Below are 18691 nucleotides of genomic sequence, written 5' to 3' on the forward strand. Positions count from 1 at the left end.
TACCAACAGAAGTCTACAAGGTCGGAGGCTTGCATATGACACAGAAAATGACTGAACTCTTCCAGTTAACATGCACTTGAGGAGCTAAACCTGAGGAGTACAATGAGGCATCCATCACCCAATGGTACAAGTGGAAAGGCGATTCTGTGACAACCATCTCCTTGCTGTCAATAGTTGGTAAAATCCTAGCAAGAATTAAGCTGAATAGCTTTTTGCAGCACATCAATCAAGGGCTCATGCTTGAGAGTAAATGTGGCTCCAGGAAAGAGCGAGAGACTATAGACATGGTGTTTGCAGTTCATCAACTCCAGAAGAAATGCCAGGAACTGAAATCCAACCCGTACATAACATTAACCTGCCTTTGATACACAATCATGTGGGCCTTTGCATGATCATGGTTAAATCTGGCTGCTCAGAGAAAGTCATTATGATGGTTCAGCAGTTCGATGATATCATGTGTGCTGGTGTCATGGATGATGGCAAGTCATCTGAACCACTCCCAGCCACCAGTGGAGTCAAGCATTCTCTGCCATGCGAACTGATGTCTTCTCAACTACAACACTAGGATCGACATCAGATACCACACTGACAGCAAGCTATTCAATCTGAGGAGACTACAGATAAAGATTAAGTTGCAGGAAGTGACTTTAGTGATATGTTTGTTGATTGTTCCCTGAATGCCAAACTGATTCTGACATGCAACAGACCATTTCTCTTCAGCTTGTGACAATTTTTGGTCTCAAAATCGGTATCAGGAAGGCAGGTGATGCACCAACCCTCACACGAATGCCTTACATAGAACCTAAAATCACAAGTTCACCTATCTTGACAGTACACTGTCAAGGGCAGTCCATATCAAATGATGAAACCAGTGCCAGAATTGCTATAGCATATGTGGCCTTTGGCAGAATGTGCAAATATGTGGGAACACGGAGGCATCGGTCTATAAATAAAACTGAATGTCTACAAAAACCACTGTGCTGCAAACCCTACTGTAGAGACACCATGCCAAGAAAACAAACCATGTTCCAATGGACTGCCTGAGGAAACTGATGAGGATAATATAGCAGGACTGGGTCCCAGACACTAAGGTCCTCATATGAGCTGGCATCCACACTCAGGTGATGAAACCACATCACCTGGATGTCCAAAGAGCAGCTACCAAAGATCTTATATTGCAACCTGAAGGAGGGAAAGAGATCTCTGGGTGGTCAGAAGAAATGGTTCAAAGATTCCCTCTAGTCATCACCGAAACACTTCAACAACCCTGAGTCTTGGAAAGATCATGCACAGATTTGCTCCACCTAACAGAGTCTCATCCATACTGAGCTACAGACTTTTGAACCAAGGAGGATTGCAGAGGCAGTGCAGAAGTGTGAATAGTGGAAATCTCTGAACTTTGACATGTCTTGTATTGATCAAACAAACCCATGTGGCATCTCCAGTCATGTTTGCCAGAGATAGTTCAGATTGCAAATTTGCCTGATCAGCCACTCATGTACTCCCAGAAACCAAACAAGTTATTGATGTGATGGTCTTCTTTGAACTAGAAAAAGGAACAACAACTTTGAGCATAATTTGCAGACACCTTGTTGTCATCATTATGATTAAAAGAACCATAATTTTATAATGAAAATTAAATCTATTTTTGGTTTTCATTTGGTAGCATTATATACAATGTTAGTGACCTGTCCTTAATCTGGTTAACATTTCCTCTTTACAAAGGTCAGTGGCATTTATATCAGTTTTTGTGATGCTGTTATTCATGGTAGTGGCAAATGTATATTTTGCCTTTAAAAAAATCAGTTGCTGGTTTATATAATAAATTGTTTATATTATTATTATACAGTTAAGATTATGATTTCTTATAAACAATATAATAGTTGCCATGTGAGTAGTTTTTGTCCATTCAGGAGAATTTTTGTGCAGTTTCTGAGTTTGGGAACATTATTTTGACTAGATCTGAATAATTATCTGGTACCAGAAACAAGAGAGGTTATGTTTGCATGCAAATTTGGCAAATAGTGTTTCAGGATGTGTAACTTTGAACATAGATTTCAGTGATGGCATATTTTTTGTTGTGATTACTACGTTTTTATGAGTTGGGGGTTTCTGCTTGATGCATGATGTCATTCTTGCAACCACAACAGAATTTTAAAATCAGCTTTAGAGTAAGAGCTGATTACTTATTCACATCCCTTTAAACTTTATTCGAACCAGTTAAATTCCCATTTCCATCAATTTTATGCGATATTTCCCTTGCTTAGATTTTGACACTGGATGATAACACATGCTTCAACATCTGGACAAACATTAAAGAATGAAATCAGACTGACCATGCTTTATGCTGCTTGTGATCTTGAGTAAACCGACCATAACCAATTAACATCTTTAATCCTGTCCAAACTGCTTTTGATCATACATAGTATAGACTATAATCTATTTCAACAACTTTAATCACCGAAGTAGGACATACCCTCTGGGCAGAATTGAAGTAATGTTAATTATTTTATGCTGATTGAATTCTTTAGTAGCCCAGCCATATTCAATTAAGATTGTTAAGTCTTTTGAAATTACTTCTGCTCACATATAGTATGATCCATCTTGACAGACTTCAAACACTGAAGCCAAATGACCCTGCTAAAAGAATCAAAGATGTTGATTGTTTAATGCTGCTTGAAACTGGCAACTAAATTGTCTTGCCCTGCTTAAGCCAGTTCAGTCATGTGATTGCAGGTAGTATTACCATTATTATACTACACTCAAACCTTAAGTCTTGAATACAAATGAGGGAGAGAGAGAGGAGAAAAATAAAGCTACCATATGCATGCAAAGTATCATCAACAATGCAAGATTCTGGTAAAATTAATTTTTGCAGCCCTCCAAAATGATATACCTTCCATATCTCTTCAAAATTAAAATTGTTCTTCAAATTTCTTATAATATTTTGGTCAAGTAAAAAATTTTACTTCACCTAAATAAAGTTCAAAGTGGTTTTGGGCCACAGTGCATGGTATTTTTTCTGTCCTACTTATGAAATATCTTAACAATGCATCAAATCTCCATTTGGCTTAGCTGTCTTTGCTCTTTCTCTGATATGTATCATGATATATAACATTATAGATTAGCATTATGCATCCCAACAGTGTTATAAATATTGTAGCACCAATAATGAAAGGTAAATGCTCCAGCCTCCCCACTGGTACTTGCACCTCAAGGTTACTCTTTGCCTGTGAAAAAGAAATGAAACACAGTCAAGCAGGTGTATAATGATCATTATATTTAAGCTAATTAAATTTTGGTCTCCATGAACAGATGGTCCTCAAATACAAGTAAGAAAGGTGAGTTATATATTGATGGGATCTACTAAGTTTTGCCCACACAATATGTACATCCCCTGACCAGATGTAGAAAGGGTATGTCCAAACTTGCTCACTTAAACCCCCATTTATCAGATCGTTCATGGAAATGTTATGAGGAAACGTTTTTTTTCTTATTCTGGTTAACTCCACAAAATAATCTCCTCTTATTACATAGTCAAGCTTTGATTTGATTTCTCTTTATTTTATCTCCAATAGAATCTACAATGACAGAAGTGTGAAATCTGCAATAGCAGACATAAGTATATAAACTGTTTACAATAATCACAATTTTGTGAAACCATTATAAATAATACCAAAAAATTTAACAAATTTTGCTGGCATTTAAAAGACACCTGTCTATAAAGGGAAAAATGTGTGGTACCTGAGGTGTTCATTACGTGCAGGGTTAACTGTTTATATTTTACCTCTCAAGAACAATGGCCAATGTACAACCAAAATAATCCATTTCTCAGGTGATTCAAAAAACCTAATTTTAATGGATCCATTCAAGTTTAGGATCAAAATATTATGTATCAGGTGTGTTTCTCAATGATTTAGAACTTCCCCTTGAGAAAAACTCTATGTTGAGGCAAATGAACCATCACTTTCATCTGTAGTATGACTCATCAGCATACTAGCAAATTCCTCTAAAATACATTGTCCCACATATGTTGTCATCTTTAGGCCCAGCTACTAGTTCTTGTAAAATCAGAAACAAAATTTCTTTATGCCATTTACATACAAATTTGTCCTCACCTAGAAGCAGTGAAGATCAGTTTTGCAAATATTACAAAATTGTGTATTCCTGAATTACAACCATGGTTATCAAAATGATCCCCAAATTATATTTCATCTCTGTGAATTCAAAACATCTTCAACAAATCCTCTACTTTTTCAAATAAATTAATTTAAATCAGAGCCTCCTAACATGGTCCCTGTATACAGACAGTTCAAAATAAGAAGACAATGCCTGAGCTACCACTGCAACACCCTGTGAAGCTATCTTCTGCTTGTTACTGTATAAAGCCTTGATTTTTACCGCTGAAATTAAAGCTATACTGAAATCATTGAACTACATTAAACCAACCACCAAAATACATTTTGTCATGTTCTTATATTCCCTTGCCACATCGAGAGCCTGGAAAATTCCACATATCTCAACTAGGATAATCTACATTTTGATGTGAAGTTATAAACTCTATTTTATATTGGGCAGTGCATTACTGGATTTTCTAACAGAAATAATTTTGATAATTCAATAGAATGGAATACTATATATATGGCTGTCTCACATTCAGACAAACTAAGTTCAAATCCCACAATGTGCACATACTTTTTTTCTTCAGTTTTTAAAAATATTTTCATTTAATTTGGAAGGAGAATTATGTTATTACTGGTCTTTTCTGTACCAATATACAAAAAAACAACATAAATGGCAAACTGCTGACATTGTTATGCGTGATACAGTAAGAAATATGCTACTAAGACCTGTTATATATTTTTCTATCCAAATACATTTAAGCTTAAAGGGTGAAAATCTTGAATACTTTCACTCATGGCTTCACCATTCATGGAAATACTTAAGTCTTTCACCCATCTGATTAAATGTTTCTTTTCTTTGCTTGTTTCAGAAAAATATCCTCTCTATAATCCCACCATAGGGAAACATCCATTATAATATAACAATTATCAGAACACAATCTGCACAATTTCAATTAATTTGGATAATATACATTGAGCTGTATAGCTAATTGGTTCTGGTCGCCATTACGTTCTGAATTTTTTGAGTTTCCAGTTCCTTGGAGTTTGTAAGGCTGCAGACTAGAGATGGTTTTACACCATGCTAAGCAAGTCATTGAAGTAAAAAGTTTTTTTTCTGGATTTAGCAGTGAGAGTTCCATCAAGTGTCCAAGCACTAATTATAAAGCTCTTTAAAAAAAAGGGGAAGTCCAAACTTGATTCTCACACGTCTGATGCTCTCTATGGGGTCAAAGAGAAACCCTGAAGTGACAACAATTCTGCAAGTTATTAAATGTGAGATACTGTGGTATCACTAATTTTTGTGGGGTAAGAATTTGTATGGATTTCAGTGTTGCTCCAAGCCATGTTTTGAAAGACCCAACCAAAAAATTAGTCACCTATTATTAAGAAGCACTCCCAAACATGCATACATTTTCTTACTGCTTTATTCCAGATCAACAAACTATTTGACAGTCAATGCAGTTTATGTAATCTGGTAAAATAATATTAGCTTTTCCATGTGTTTGTTTTATTATAACTCTTTTATCAAAAAAGAATTACGCATAAAATGAATTTATATTGTTTCAATGCACACATATCTATACAGTATCCAGTAGGTGTAATGTCCCCTTACTGCCTGAAATGTTTTTTTTGGTGAAGTAAGGATAGAGAGAAACGAGAAAAAGCATAAGGTATTCAAACAAAAGTAAGCATAATAAATTATACTAGTATATGAAAATCAGATCTGATACTATTTAAATCAATTCAAGAGAAACTGCTCCAAAAATTTTAGCTCCTTCTGAAAGTGTGTCTTATTTTATTCATGTATACTTACTCCAAAAGAAAAACAGGACTGTAGAATACTAGAACCATTACTTGAAGGACAGTTACTAACAAAACATTATGTATATACACTAATAACTATACAGTTTAGATGTTCAAAACTTCACTGATTTTAAGATAAAACCAGTGAATCAACATAGTGTCAATCAAGTTTTCTGGTACATGAAAATATTTGTCCGGTAAATAATCCTGAAATTGTTGAATTAAAGAAGTCGAGCATTTTCAAAGCTATATATAATTAAGTCCAACCTTTCAAACATTTTCATATGAGCCCAAATTATCCATTCACAAATCAGCTTGATTGTTGAAGCGTCAGGTAATGTCTAACGGCTGAAGCTGGTTCATACAAGAAACAGGCAAAAAAGACCTTCACACCTGATGGGTTCTGAATACATCCAATGTTGACACTTCTTGTTAACTGCACTGAGCAAAAGGAACTTGTCATGTGCTTGGTTTTTATTGTAGAAAGATATCACTATCAAAACCAACTGTGGATGAAGGCTGAATGTTACCACTTTTATACTACTGTCTTAATGTAACACTGATCAGAAAGTAATTGATGATGAAGCTTTATGGACAGGGGTTTAAGGAAGATATATACATGCACTTTAATAGTTGATAGCTTAGGATTGTTGATTGCATCAGCTCCCTCTGGTGCTTAGTGTCTGAGCTTGATCTTAACAGATGTTTGATATGTGCTCATACAGGTGGTAGTATTGTTTTCACCAATGAAATAAACTGCCATTTTTTATAAGCTTTGTTCTTTGTATTTTTTATTTGGGGTATTGTAGGGGTTAATTCATGAAATTAAACACTAACTTTGACCGGAAAAAATTCATGCACCTGAGTACCCATGAAAATGTCTCTTTACAAAACCATGAAAAGTGAGACCTAAGAAAAATAATACTACAGTATTAAAGCTTTACAATACATTTCTCTTGCATTCTGTCATGATTGAATCTTGATGGAAAATTTATCAGACAATACAGGGGCCTGAGTGGTCTAAAGCGCTCTCAGTTACGGATCACTGCCATCTCACCTCTGTCTGCGTTGGTTCGAGTCCAGGATTCGGCCAATGTGGATATGTGAGAAAGCATGCCAGTAGCTTCTCATGGGTCGGTGGTTCTTCCTGGGGTTTTCCCCGAGTTCTTCCTCCACCATCAATACTGGCCGCCATGCATCGCCTATCGTGTGATGAAAAATGGCGTTAAACCCCACAACAACAACAACAATCAGACAATACACAGTAAAAGAATTTTTTTTTTCTGCAATCATCCAAAAAACCCTTATTGATTCTCAAAGGAAAAGTTTAAGATTTTCTTAAATTTGAAGACTTCCTCAAATCTTTTTTTTCTTGAATGCAGTGACCTCTTATCATACAAGTTTAGGTTGTAATTTTATCCATTTTAGTATCTTAATTTCAGGAAAAACAGAGAGTACTGAGTGATACTATGGCTGAGTACCAAGTACTTACACTGGTATAGTCTATCCTGGACCAGGTGCATACTACTTGGTTCTTACTGTCACATGCAAATACTATCTCGGCATTGTCTTCTGTATCAGCTGTGAAAAGAAGATTCACTGTGCTATTAAAACGAACAAAGCAACATGAAGCAAAAAATTTAGTATCACCTATTTTTCTTTACAAAAAAAGCTTTTTCCTCCATAGCTAAATTTACTGGATATGTACAATTCTGTATTAACTATTGTGATCTTGTTATAGTCATGTCTACAAATTTCAAAGTAATATTATTCATAATAATGCTAGAATTATGCAAATTAATGACTCATCCTCAGAATTCAAAATGTCCTTATTAAATAGACAATTATGGTACATTGGAGTACTAATATTCATGGATTGAATCCTTGGACAGCAAGGAAAGAAAACATCCATTTTAAATTTGGACAACCACAACAAAAAAAATCTCGCAAAAATCTACCAAAAAAGTGATACCCGGAAAAGTATATGGATACAAAGTTTCATAATTATAACTTTAATGTCTGTGTCCATTCTCTTGATTTTTTTATCAATTCTTTTACATTTTACAAAAATATGTCATATCAAAATGTGTCATGTGAAAAACAATTGTTGACTCCCTAAACTCCCAACTTGGTGGTGTTTCAAATACATGAAATCCAGTAATCTTCAGAGTGGAGAGTGGAACAGACATTTTTTTTACCATCACCATACATGTCTGAAGCATGTTTTCTGTTTAAACAGTTAACGGGCCATGCACCCATGTAAAACTATCCTAGGGATTGTATATACAGATGATTATCATGGAGTCGATTAAACAGTATGGCAGTCAGAGATGAACAATGACCATTTCACTGATTACTCAACTGGCTGAGTGTGACAATGATAATGTTGAGCCCATCAAAAATAAATTTCAGAACTAACAGATGGAGTTTGATTTTCTGATGCACAGCAGCAGGGGAAAACATTTTATTTTTACACACACATCAAACAAGATATTTACATTAGTCATTCTGTAGTGTACAACATCTGTTGACATAGCAACACACACCATCTAGGCTAGCATATTTACCACTCTCTCACAGTAATATAGATGTAGAAATATCATTTACTAGGCTGAAAAATTATTTAAGAACAATTTTGGGGAAGTTTGAACAACAGTGTCAGCCAGCCTCAAATGAGTGGCAAGATGGACATAAATGACATCTGAACCACTTTCAACACACACACACACACCCAACTCCACCCCAAAAGATTTTGAGCAGCAAAGACAGTAGCTAATTAAGAAACTATTCCACTATCCAATGGATTTTAAAGACAAAAGCTTGGTAATTTTTATCTAATGTCTGTGTGGTTGTTTTATGTGAGTGGGGGCACATGCATGTAGTGATGCCATTGGACAATGCTATAATAAGTCTACCAACTAATTTTGGTTTGTAATTATAATAAACACTTCAAAGAAAACATGTTGTTTTCTGTTTCTGTCAAATCTGAACTTCCAGTAACTTACTCTAATTGGACATAATTTTGTTTGACCATGTACAGTGACCTCCCTTGGGACCGCAAAACAAACTTTTTTAGTCCTCAACCCCACCCACTCCCAACACAGTCTGGGAATATGGCAGGTAGAAAAAAATGTAGTCTGTACTGATCTATAACAAGTGCTGCTACAAAGAAGATGATTGTGATGACCGGTTTTATGATCAATGTCTAAAGATGAAAATGATGGTGACAATAATGATGAAAATTGCGATGAAGATGACATCAATAACCACAACAAAGATATTGAGATGATGGTGTCATATTCATCTTACCCGCATCTGGGCATCTCAGGAATAAGGCTGGATTTGAAAAAGTCACAGTGACATAGTCCTGTCCCTGGAATGGTTTCTGGTATCTCATGTGGATTGGAATGGTTACATTAGATGTCCAGTGATCCTCAAGAAGATGAAGATGTGAAAAGATGAAGATGGTGAGAGGCTGTGACAAAAATGCTGGTTTCTCTGTGTCTACATCATGCAGACATAGAACCTGAATGCACACAAGAAAACAGAACTATTGAATTTACTTATTTTTCAAATAAATATAGTGTCATAAGAATTATTATACAGTGCTTCCCTTTTCATAGTGCCATTCATGGAAGCCATATAAATGATCTGTTATAAATAAACTGTGTTATAACTTGGGATACCATATAAAGAAATGAAATCATCACTGACTTAAAATATACAACATTCTTAGTTTGTTCACGCTAGATGCCTATGATGAACATAATATCAAAAGAAGTTGTATATGGCTATTCATTGTTGACCCATGAATGAAACTTAACTGCCTTCTGAGACACCTTTTATATAATGAATGACCCCTGACCCTAATGAAATGGGATGTAAATCTTATCTCTGCATAAAGACTAACTTTTTCATCAGAGATACAACAGCTTTAATGCACATGCTAACAGATGAAGATATCTAACTATACCTGTCCCACTGACACAAAAGGTCACCCATGTCTATAACAGATGAAGATATCTAACTATACCTGTCACACTGACATAAAAGGTCATCCATTTCTATAACAGATGAAGATATCTAACTATACCTGTCCCACTGACACAAAAGGTCACCCATTTCTATAACAGATGAAGATATCTAACTATACCTGTCCCACTGACACAAAAGGTCACCCATTTCTACTATGATAATACAACTACTTTTCCCACTATCCAGTAAAAGAATTGCTTCAATCCTCTCCTGTATGAATAAAAAGCACATTGCTTTCGAAGCCAAAATGTTGATACCTTTGAATTTTACTGCCAGTATGATTTGAGTATAATACATACAAATGACTTAAAAAACCCTTAAACATCAATTCACATGATATGCCTTTATCCAAACAATGCATTGCTCATCAAACAAAAGGGGTCTTCAATTTGCATATTTGTACTTGTCACTGCTGATACTGTCCAGCGACTGCTCAAGGCAATTTGAAACCATTGTTTAGTTAAGAAATAGTGGCCGCTGACTACATGACACAGGTGACCATTAAATACATGGAATTTGTATTGGAAAATACAAGGAGAAATTAGAATGGCCATTGTCACCAGGTGACCTGTTGAACAGGTTTGACTGTATATTCCAACAAGGCTGTGACACAATAATGTCTACATTACCAACATGAGAAATTTCAAATGTAAAATCATGCACTGTCCATATCTGCTTATAAGATGATTCCAACTGCAATCTGCACAGATCCAGATCTGCCATCACATAATGCACTATCAGATCTGGCTATGTGCAGTTTGTTAGGAATAATCAATAAAACAAACATCATACACTCTGATCTGCAGGTGCATTATCATATGGCAGTTCTGGATCTTTGTTGTTTGCAATTTGACTCGACTTATGAGCAAGAATTTTCAGTAATAACTGGTTCTGAACTAGCTACGACTTAAAATCAAGTGAGAATTATACAGCAAAGAGAATTCTGTTTCAAAAACATGTATGCTTTTACATCCCCATTTTGACCTTCATCCTGAAGTTTGAGCCTCATGGGTAGGTAGTGCCTTAAGAGCAAGTGTCAAATAGGTGACTGCATTCGTCTTTTTATGCCCAGCATGTACATGGTAATGTGGTGGGGATCTCAATAGTACATGTAGTTTCCAGGCTATGACCCAGGAGTTTATTCTACTAATGGTGGTGAAAGGGTGGGGGACCAGGGGGCCAATGTCAGCTTCTGCATGTATAAATTTGTCTTTAATATCTAATAAGTATATATATGGCTCAATAGTTCGAATATCAAAAGTTTCAAAGTTAAGACACAGGGGTTAAGTCCATGGGGGTAGGAATGGGTCTGTCAGTGTCAGGAGCTAAAGTCAGCTGCATGTATAAATCGGTCTCTTCATGCCCAGTAAGTGTAAATAAGGTAATAGGGTAGTGATCTCAAAGCTTCTACACAAAACAGAAAGGAAAGTGCTTTCACTGGATTCTACAGGAAAATGCTTGATAATACTAGCAGAATTTTTATAACTATGAATAAATAGCATTATCAAACAGGTTAGAGAATTTTAATTCATACCCTACAGAACTTCGAAACCAGGTCTTTATCCACCTTATAGTAAGTCAACAAAGTCATATTGACATTGGTGTAGTTCTTGTCTAATGCCTGGGAGATTCATAAAAAAGTCACCTGAATGAGTTCTACACCAATGAGATATAAAGGATGCTGGTAGATGATTCTCATGATAAAAGGCTTAGGAAATGCCTGACTCGCTGTTCTTGACATGAAGTCTCAGCAATTTCCTTAATACTTCCTGACTGCAAGAGAAGACACAAACTAGGGGATGACTTCCTCATCCTCAATATCAACTGATTTATTGATCCTTTATGCCACTGTAGAAGAGGGAGGTGGTGGACATCTGAGATGGACAACACCTGATAAATTTCCAATTCAGTCCTCTCCATAGTGGAATCTGAGTGCAAGCTATCATCAGGTTTATCCCTACATTTATTGTGTGGGTCATCTTAACTGGGATCAAAATCTATATCTGTATAACACATACCTGGAGGTATAGAAGTCTTCTCTATGGCTGTCATGGTAGCATTCCAGAGGGTAAGCCATGCCTAAATTGCCTGCCACATGGACAAGTATGGATGGCTTGTTGAAATCAAAATCTGTTGGTCCTGGAGTTGGTCATACAGACGGTAGTGTGGACAGCAGCGTTACCAGTGAAGTGATAATGATAGATGAACAGATGGATCTATTAATAAGATCCCTAGTAAATCCAACATTCCAAAGCTCTATTTCAAGATACGTGGTACAGTATATAATAGAAGCCATAAAGTCACTGAATGGTATGGATTGTGGGCCAGACGGCTGGGCAGTTTTATCAGTAACCAGTATGGCATCAAACTGAGATGTGGCAAGATAAAACCCATGCACCAAGATTTAGAGGCCCTAAGGCCATGCTTGGGCATGTGGGGAAACCCACTGGGCTGCCTAAAATTGGATGGAAATTCTTCTTACATAGTATTGAAATTCTTGGTTAACACAGCTGATGGAAGGATGGGGAAAAATTAGCCAGAACTAATCAACTCTGTTGTTGTCTGTTGTACCGAATGATGCACTTGTAACTCCAGGAACAGTGTAGGTGGAGAAGTCACATTCCCCTCTAGTGCTCCAGAAGTAACAGTAGCAGTAGGTAACATTCTATGTTTCTTTGTTGGGGGCTGGGGCCAATGGCACCCCACCTCACCAAACTGGCTACAGACTCAGTTATTAAGATTGATACTTAATCCTTCAGTACTCTCAGACTTTAATTTTCCCCATCTCTCCTTATTCTTTGAACTTTTCCTTAGTGCTGTCTAAATGTAGTATCTGGTCAATTAGTGCTGTCTGTATGTAGTATCTGGTCAATTAGTGCTGTCTACATGTAGTATCTGGTCAATTAGTGCTGTCTACATGTAGTATCTGGTCAATTAGTGCTGTCTATATGTAGTATCTGGTCAATTAGTGCTGTCTACATGTAGTATCTGGTCAATTAGTGCTGTCTACATGTAGTATCTGGTCAATTAGTGCTGTCTATATGTAGTATCTGGTCAATTAGTGCTGTCTACATGTAGTATCTGGTCAATTAGTGCTGTCTACATGTAGTATCTGGTCAATTAGTGCTGTCTACATGTAGTATCTGGTCAATTAGTGCTGTCTATATGTAGTATCTGGTCAATTAGTGCTGTCTACATGTAGTATCTGGTCAATTAGTGCATGTGCTGCATGTAGCTGATGACATACACTTGGTATAGGTGATGCATTGATCATGTGAATCCTCGCTGGCCTTGGATTTTTTGCACTTCACACAGTTCTTTGCCATTGTTATGTTCTGAAATGACATGGGGAATAAAGAAAGAAAAAAAATAATGCCAATAGTTAACAATGTAGCAGACACCCACTATGCTAGGGGTGTTCAATAGTGTGTATTCAACATGATCTATAACAATGCAGGAGACACCCACTATGCTAGGGGTGTTCAATAGTGTGTGTTCAACACGATTTATAACAATGTAGGAGACAACCACTATGCTAGGGGTCTTCAATAGTGTGTTCAACATGATCTGTAAAAATGTAGGACACACCCACTATGCTTAGGATGTTCAATAGTGTGCATTCAACACGATTTATAAACATTTTTTTCTATTACAATGTAAATGTGAGAACCATGCAGTCAAAGAATGCAAATACTAAGTACATGTTCATGAAGAAATTTCACATAAATATGGTCAAAATATACAAATAAGGCATACCAACTGTACAGTAAGATGTAATATGTCAGAAAATAATGATAGATGGATGAATATAACACAAAATCCAACTGGTTTTCTGGAGGTGAAGTGAACTATGTTTGTCCAGTTCACAACAAAAGCTTTAAACTAGTGCCACCTGTAGATGGCAAGGTGAGGTAACGAGCAAGAATTATTGCCCTTTGTCAGCAAATTATAGACATTTTGTCTTTGGAAGGGCTGGATTCAGGTGATGTTAAAGCTTATATTCCTAATGTTTAATAAAATCAGGGAACATATTCAAAGAAAAAACAACTCAGTGGTTCAAATTTAAATAAAATTACCTTTATCCCCTTACAAGCCCCACTTCCAGATGTGGGATCAGAATTGTTGGGGCAATCTACACCTAAAGGACTATCATTGACCCAAGCTGCAAGTGTCAAGTTGTAACAGTGTGTGAAAAGATAAATGACATTATACATGTACATATGTACAAGCATACATACAGACAAATAGAAAGACTGGACTACATCATAATATCTAATGTTTCTTTGAAGATGCAGTCATAGTAATAAAACAAAATGTAAAGAATTAAATGGGATCCATGACCAGCACAGTGAGGAACCAAAAGTGTGAAAACTGAAAAATGGGAGTGTACTATTCAGTATTTGAACAGTAACAGATCCAAAGTCTGAAAATTAAAATTATTATGTTTGAACACATTCAGGCTCATCTTAAATATGCCTGAAATTTTGACTCAGTGGTTCCCAATATTTTTGGCTATGACCCAAACGATAGTTTTTCTGAGCCTCAAAAAACCTTTTCCACATGTTGATAAGTTATATCACCATAAAATAAAAATATCCGAGGGACCCTCAAGAATGTCACTGCAAACCATATTTTGGTCATGACCTGGGGTTTGGGAATCGCTATCTTAACTGAAGAATGTTGTAAGGCAAGATAACATATACTGCCAGTTCTGCATGAAGTAAGTATTAAATCAGAATCAGCCAAATCTTACATCAGGTCCTCCAAAAGCTCTCAATGACTCTAGCTGGTAAGGGTCAACATAGGCCCCAGAAGGGAGTGTCTCCTCCATCAATACTATACAAGCAGTGTCACCTGTACTTGGTTTGAAATGCATTGATTCTCTTGGAATAGAAATCTCTGTTCTTATATTTCTGAAAGGAGAAAATGTTGATGGCATTTTCTGCCCTATTTCTATCCATTAGAAGAAACACATGCTAAAATGTACAGTTGCGTTTACATGAATGTAATGACAGCACATTAAGGAGTGATTACTCGACTGCATCATTTATAAGCAATAACCTCATTTCAAAGCTAAAATCTTTACAGACATAAAATATCATTTATCCTCCATTTCTCATTGAATACAGCACAATTGATAATATTTCTTCCAGTTATACATATTAACAAATGGAATATCCTGAGAATGAAAAGATGGGGTGAGTGGCAATGACGTTGTTGGGAAAGGTGTAACTTCAGATTTTGATTTATGTATTGCAGTGAAATAAATCTGAATGATTTTCATTCATAAACTTACTTAAACAAAGACAAGACTCAAATTTAGGAAACTGTACTTAAAATGCATAAAAGGTTCTTTTCTTGCCTCCTTATATATGTACATTATAAATGCAAGTATAACTTGATATTGTCTTTTTCTTTTTTGTCTATGGGCAGCCATCACAGCCAAAATAACATTAATCAAATGATGTAGTATAAAATCAATTGATTTAACCCAGCAAATGAAATGATAAATCCATATTCAAAAAGATTTTATTTAATACCACATCATTTGGAAGCAGATATCATCATTTTGTTTTGTTCTTTAAATCATTTATTTCACACTAAGTCATTTCATTTAATACTACGTCATTTGGAATCTGAATTCATTATTTTATTTTTGCGGTTCAATCATTTCATTTCATGCTACATCATTTCATATCACACAACATTATTTGGAATCTGAATTCATCATTCCATTTGCTAGGCTAAATCATTTCATTTCACAATACATCATTTCATTCAATACCACATCATTTGGAATCAAAATTCATCATTCAGTTTTGTTTGCTAAGCCATTTCATGTGGTACCACATCATTTGGAATCTGGATTTATCATTTAATTTGGTGGTTTAAATCACTTGATTTCATACTATTTCATTTGATTAATGTAATTTTGGCAGTGATGGTTGCCCATATTTTTCTGAAAATATTTTTGACCAACAATAAATTACTAATATTGGAAGTGATTTGAGCTGTAACTCAAAATCACTCTTATTTCTGGTTGAATCTGAAGAATTTATCATTCCCTATCATAATTTGTTAATGTTCTACTGAAAATTAGTGTATGGGGCAAAAATGACCAGATAAGAACTTGCCATGTAATTTTAAAATTATGCTTCACAATTTTCCAATGTTCTCCTAATTTTACAAAATTGATGAGCAAAGGTCACATGTGTTTCATAATGTAATTATAAACATTGAACTGAAAAAATTTTTAATAAAGATTTTACAAAGAGTTCACTTTAATTCAATTTCCTTTCATCATTGTAAGAATACACTGCAAAAAGCACTGTACAATTTTCTGGTTTGGTTAATACTTTAGTAAGAATCAGTAACAGATTTATAAATTTGCATACAAAAGAAAAGTTATATTTTAATTCAATGTGTGAAGAATTTTTACTCCCTTATCCTAAATTTGTTAATTTTATGATGTAAATATACTGTATTGCTATTGATCAGACAGTGCAATATATATATATATATATATATATATATATATATATATATATATATATATATATATATATATATATTGTTATGTACATTTAATTTGCATCATTTGTTAATGACTATGTGAAGTATATCTGTATTTTATACTTGACCTTGTCCAAAATCAAGTTCATCTTGCACCTGACCAGTAACTTCTGTTACCTACATAATACATAGTTAATATTTTTTTATAAGTGTGGATTAAATGTTCAGATCATTATCAATGGAGGTAAACATATTTATTTGGGTCTGGGTCAGTGATGTTCAATTTCCACTTGGAAATTCCTAAACTTATTGACAACTTTGAATGTTTTATAAACAATACTGACCGACATCCAGGCTCTATTATTGTGCCTTAGCTTTTTACATAATTCTGCTTAATCAAAGCAGAATCAATCTTATTGTTTTGTTCAGTTTTTCCTATGGGTGGATTTATTTATTCAATGTATTATTCACTTGAAATACAAAGTGCTCGGTAATATTTCTGAATAGAAACATTAATTTGACATTGTAGTGAATTACAACAAAACCATTTTAGATTGTATTATTGTGATACATCAAATGACTTAGCACTTTATCAAACTCTAGGCCATTGCACATTAGCATATTAGGACACATCAAAACATTCAATATTGAAATTTAATTTGAATAACACTGGAATTCAATTACAACTTCATACATTTGGACTTGTGATAGAACTTTCATGACTATTTGGAAGTTGATTCACAATACTGTAAGTTCATTTTAAATTATCAGTTTGTATTTTTGTATTCCAGGGAAATTATTTTCAAATTATACAAAACTAGAGGGTTTGCAGCTTTTTCTGTTACTGAGTTTAAGACCATAGAGGTGCAAGTATATATATATATATATATATATATATATATATATATATATATATATATATATATAGTGTGTGTGTGTGTGTGAATGTGCAATCTTCCAGTCTGTTCACCTTCTTAAGAAAAAGTTGGATCAATGTGTATTATATGTACTTTTTTTATAATAAGACCCTTAACTGTAATATTTTTCATTAAATAAACTTAAATCTTACATTCTCTCCATTGTATTTGATTTACATTACAGAAAGGACACCCTGTGTGAATTTTATAAAATCATGTTGCACAATCTTCTGCTGATGGTATTTAGAGGTGAAGGGATAAAACTGCAACATTGTGCATCTGGATCAAATATTGCACATAGCTGATATTGGAAGATCACACCATACAATATGACACTGATGTGCAATACAATATGACACTGATGTGCAATCTTTCAATTCTGATAATATTGCTTAGCAACATTTAAAATCGCACAACATTCATATATGTTATAAACTCTAACAATTACCTGTGAAATCCATTTTTATCAATTATCCTGCCAAGTGTAGCAACAGTCTTAGAAGAAACTACAATGGCAATCAAACAGTTTACAGTTATGCCTACACACAGTACGGTATACATCTCAATATGTATGATCCAGTAGGAAACATGTTCCTGTATTTGTCACTCTATCAACTACCCCATGTTCGTGCTAAATATATGTAAAATTATAAATCTGTGTAGACCTGGTACAGAAAATGCACAATTAAACTGACATAATTGTTAGAGATACAAGTGTAAATTGACCAAAACTCCTGCATGCATTACACGTGATAGTTTCTGAAAGTCGGTATCCCCCTCAAAGTTTTAGCCAATTAAGATCACATAAATATTTATTTCTTCCTTATGATTCGACACTTCCTGTCGTCAAGTAGCTGCAACAGTATCTTATCCCTATGGTATATGAACACAGCAGAGGTTATCCAAACAGATTGGGTTTATATTTGTGGTAGTCCTGCACTGTAAGACATAGCACGTGTTGGTTTTGTTTTAGTGCTATTTCGGAAATTTCCGGCGAATAAAATCTATTTGTTGTTTTTAAATTATTGTGCCGGCATACATCCAAGTATTTTAAAAAAATTCTCTCAGAAATAGCCCATTAGCAAAAGTGCATGATTTTCTTTTATGTCAATTTTTGTTTTGGGCTAACATAAATAGAAGGCAAAATTCATGTCTCAGGCATACTCATTTGAAAGATAGAGAAAGGAAGTAATCCGAATTGTTGTACTGCCATTCAATTGGCTAAAATTCATAGCTTTTGGAAACTTTTAGCCAATCAGAGACAAAGATTGACGCATTTTTAGGCACGATGTTCAAAAT

General features: G+C 34.8%; 1 protein-coding gene across 2 annotated transcripts; it reads right to left on the reverse strand.

Annotated features, from left to right (window-relative positions):
- Positions 1–2438: 2438 nt before the first annotated feature.
- LOC149805924 (GPI alpha-1,4-mannosyltransferase I, stabilizing subunit-like) lies at positions 2439–18319 on the reverse strand. Of its 2 annotated transcripts, none has more exons than XM_089950706.1 (5): positions 18140–18319; positions 14716–14875; positions 9237–9453; positions 7420–7508; positions 2439–3230 (listed from the first exon to the last, which is right to left on the reverse strand). In XM_089950706.1, the coding sequence occupies exons 2-5, from the start codon at positions 14836–14838 to the stop codon at positions 3072–3074; spliced, it is 588 nt and encodes a 195-aa protein (XP_089806832.1). In that variant the 5' UTR covers positions 14839–14875; positions 18140–18319; the 3' UTR covers positions 2439–3071. The 2 variants fall into 2 exon arrangements, with proteins under 2 accessions (XP_089806832.1, XP_089806831.1); XM_089950705.1 differs by having other exon boundaries at positions 17841–18315.
- Positions 18320–18691: the final 372 nt, after the last annotated feature.

This window comes from Sinohyriopsis cumingii, chromosome 2 (genome assembly GCF_028554795.1).
Source record: "Sinohyriopsis cumingii isolate HCF-2022 chromosome 2, ASM2855479v2, whole genome shotgun sequence".
NCBI classification, from domain to species: Eukaryota; Metazoa; Mollusca; class Bivalvia; order Unionida; family Unionidae; genus Sinohyriopsis; species Sinohyriopsis cumingii.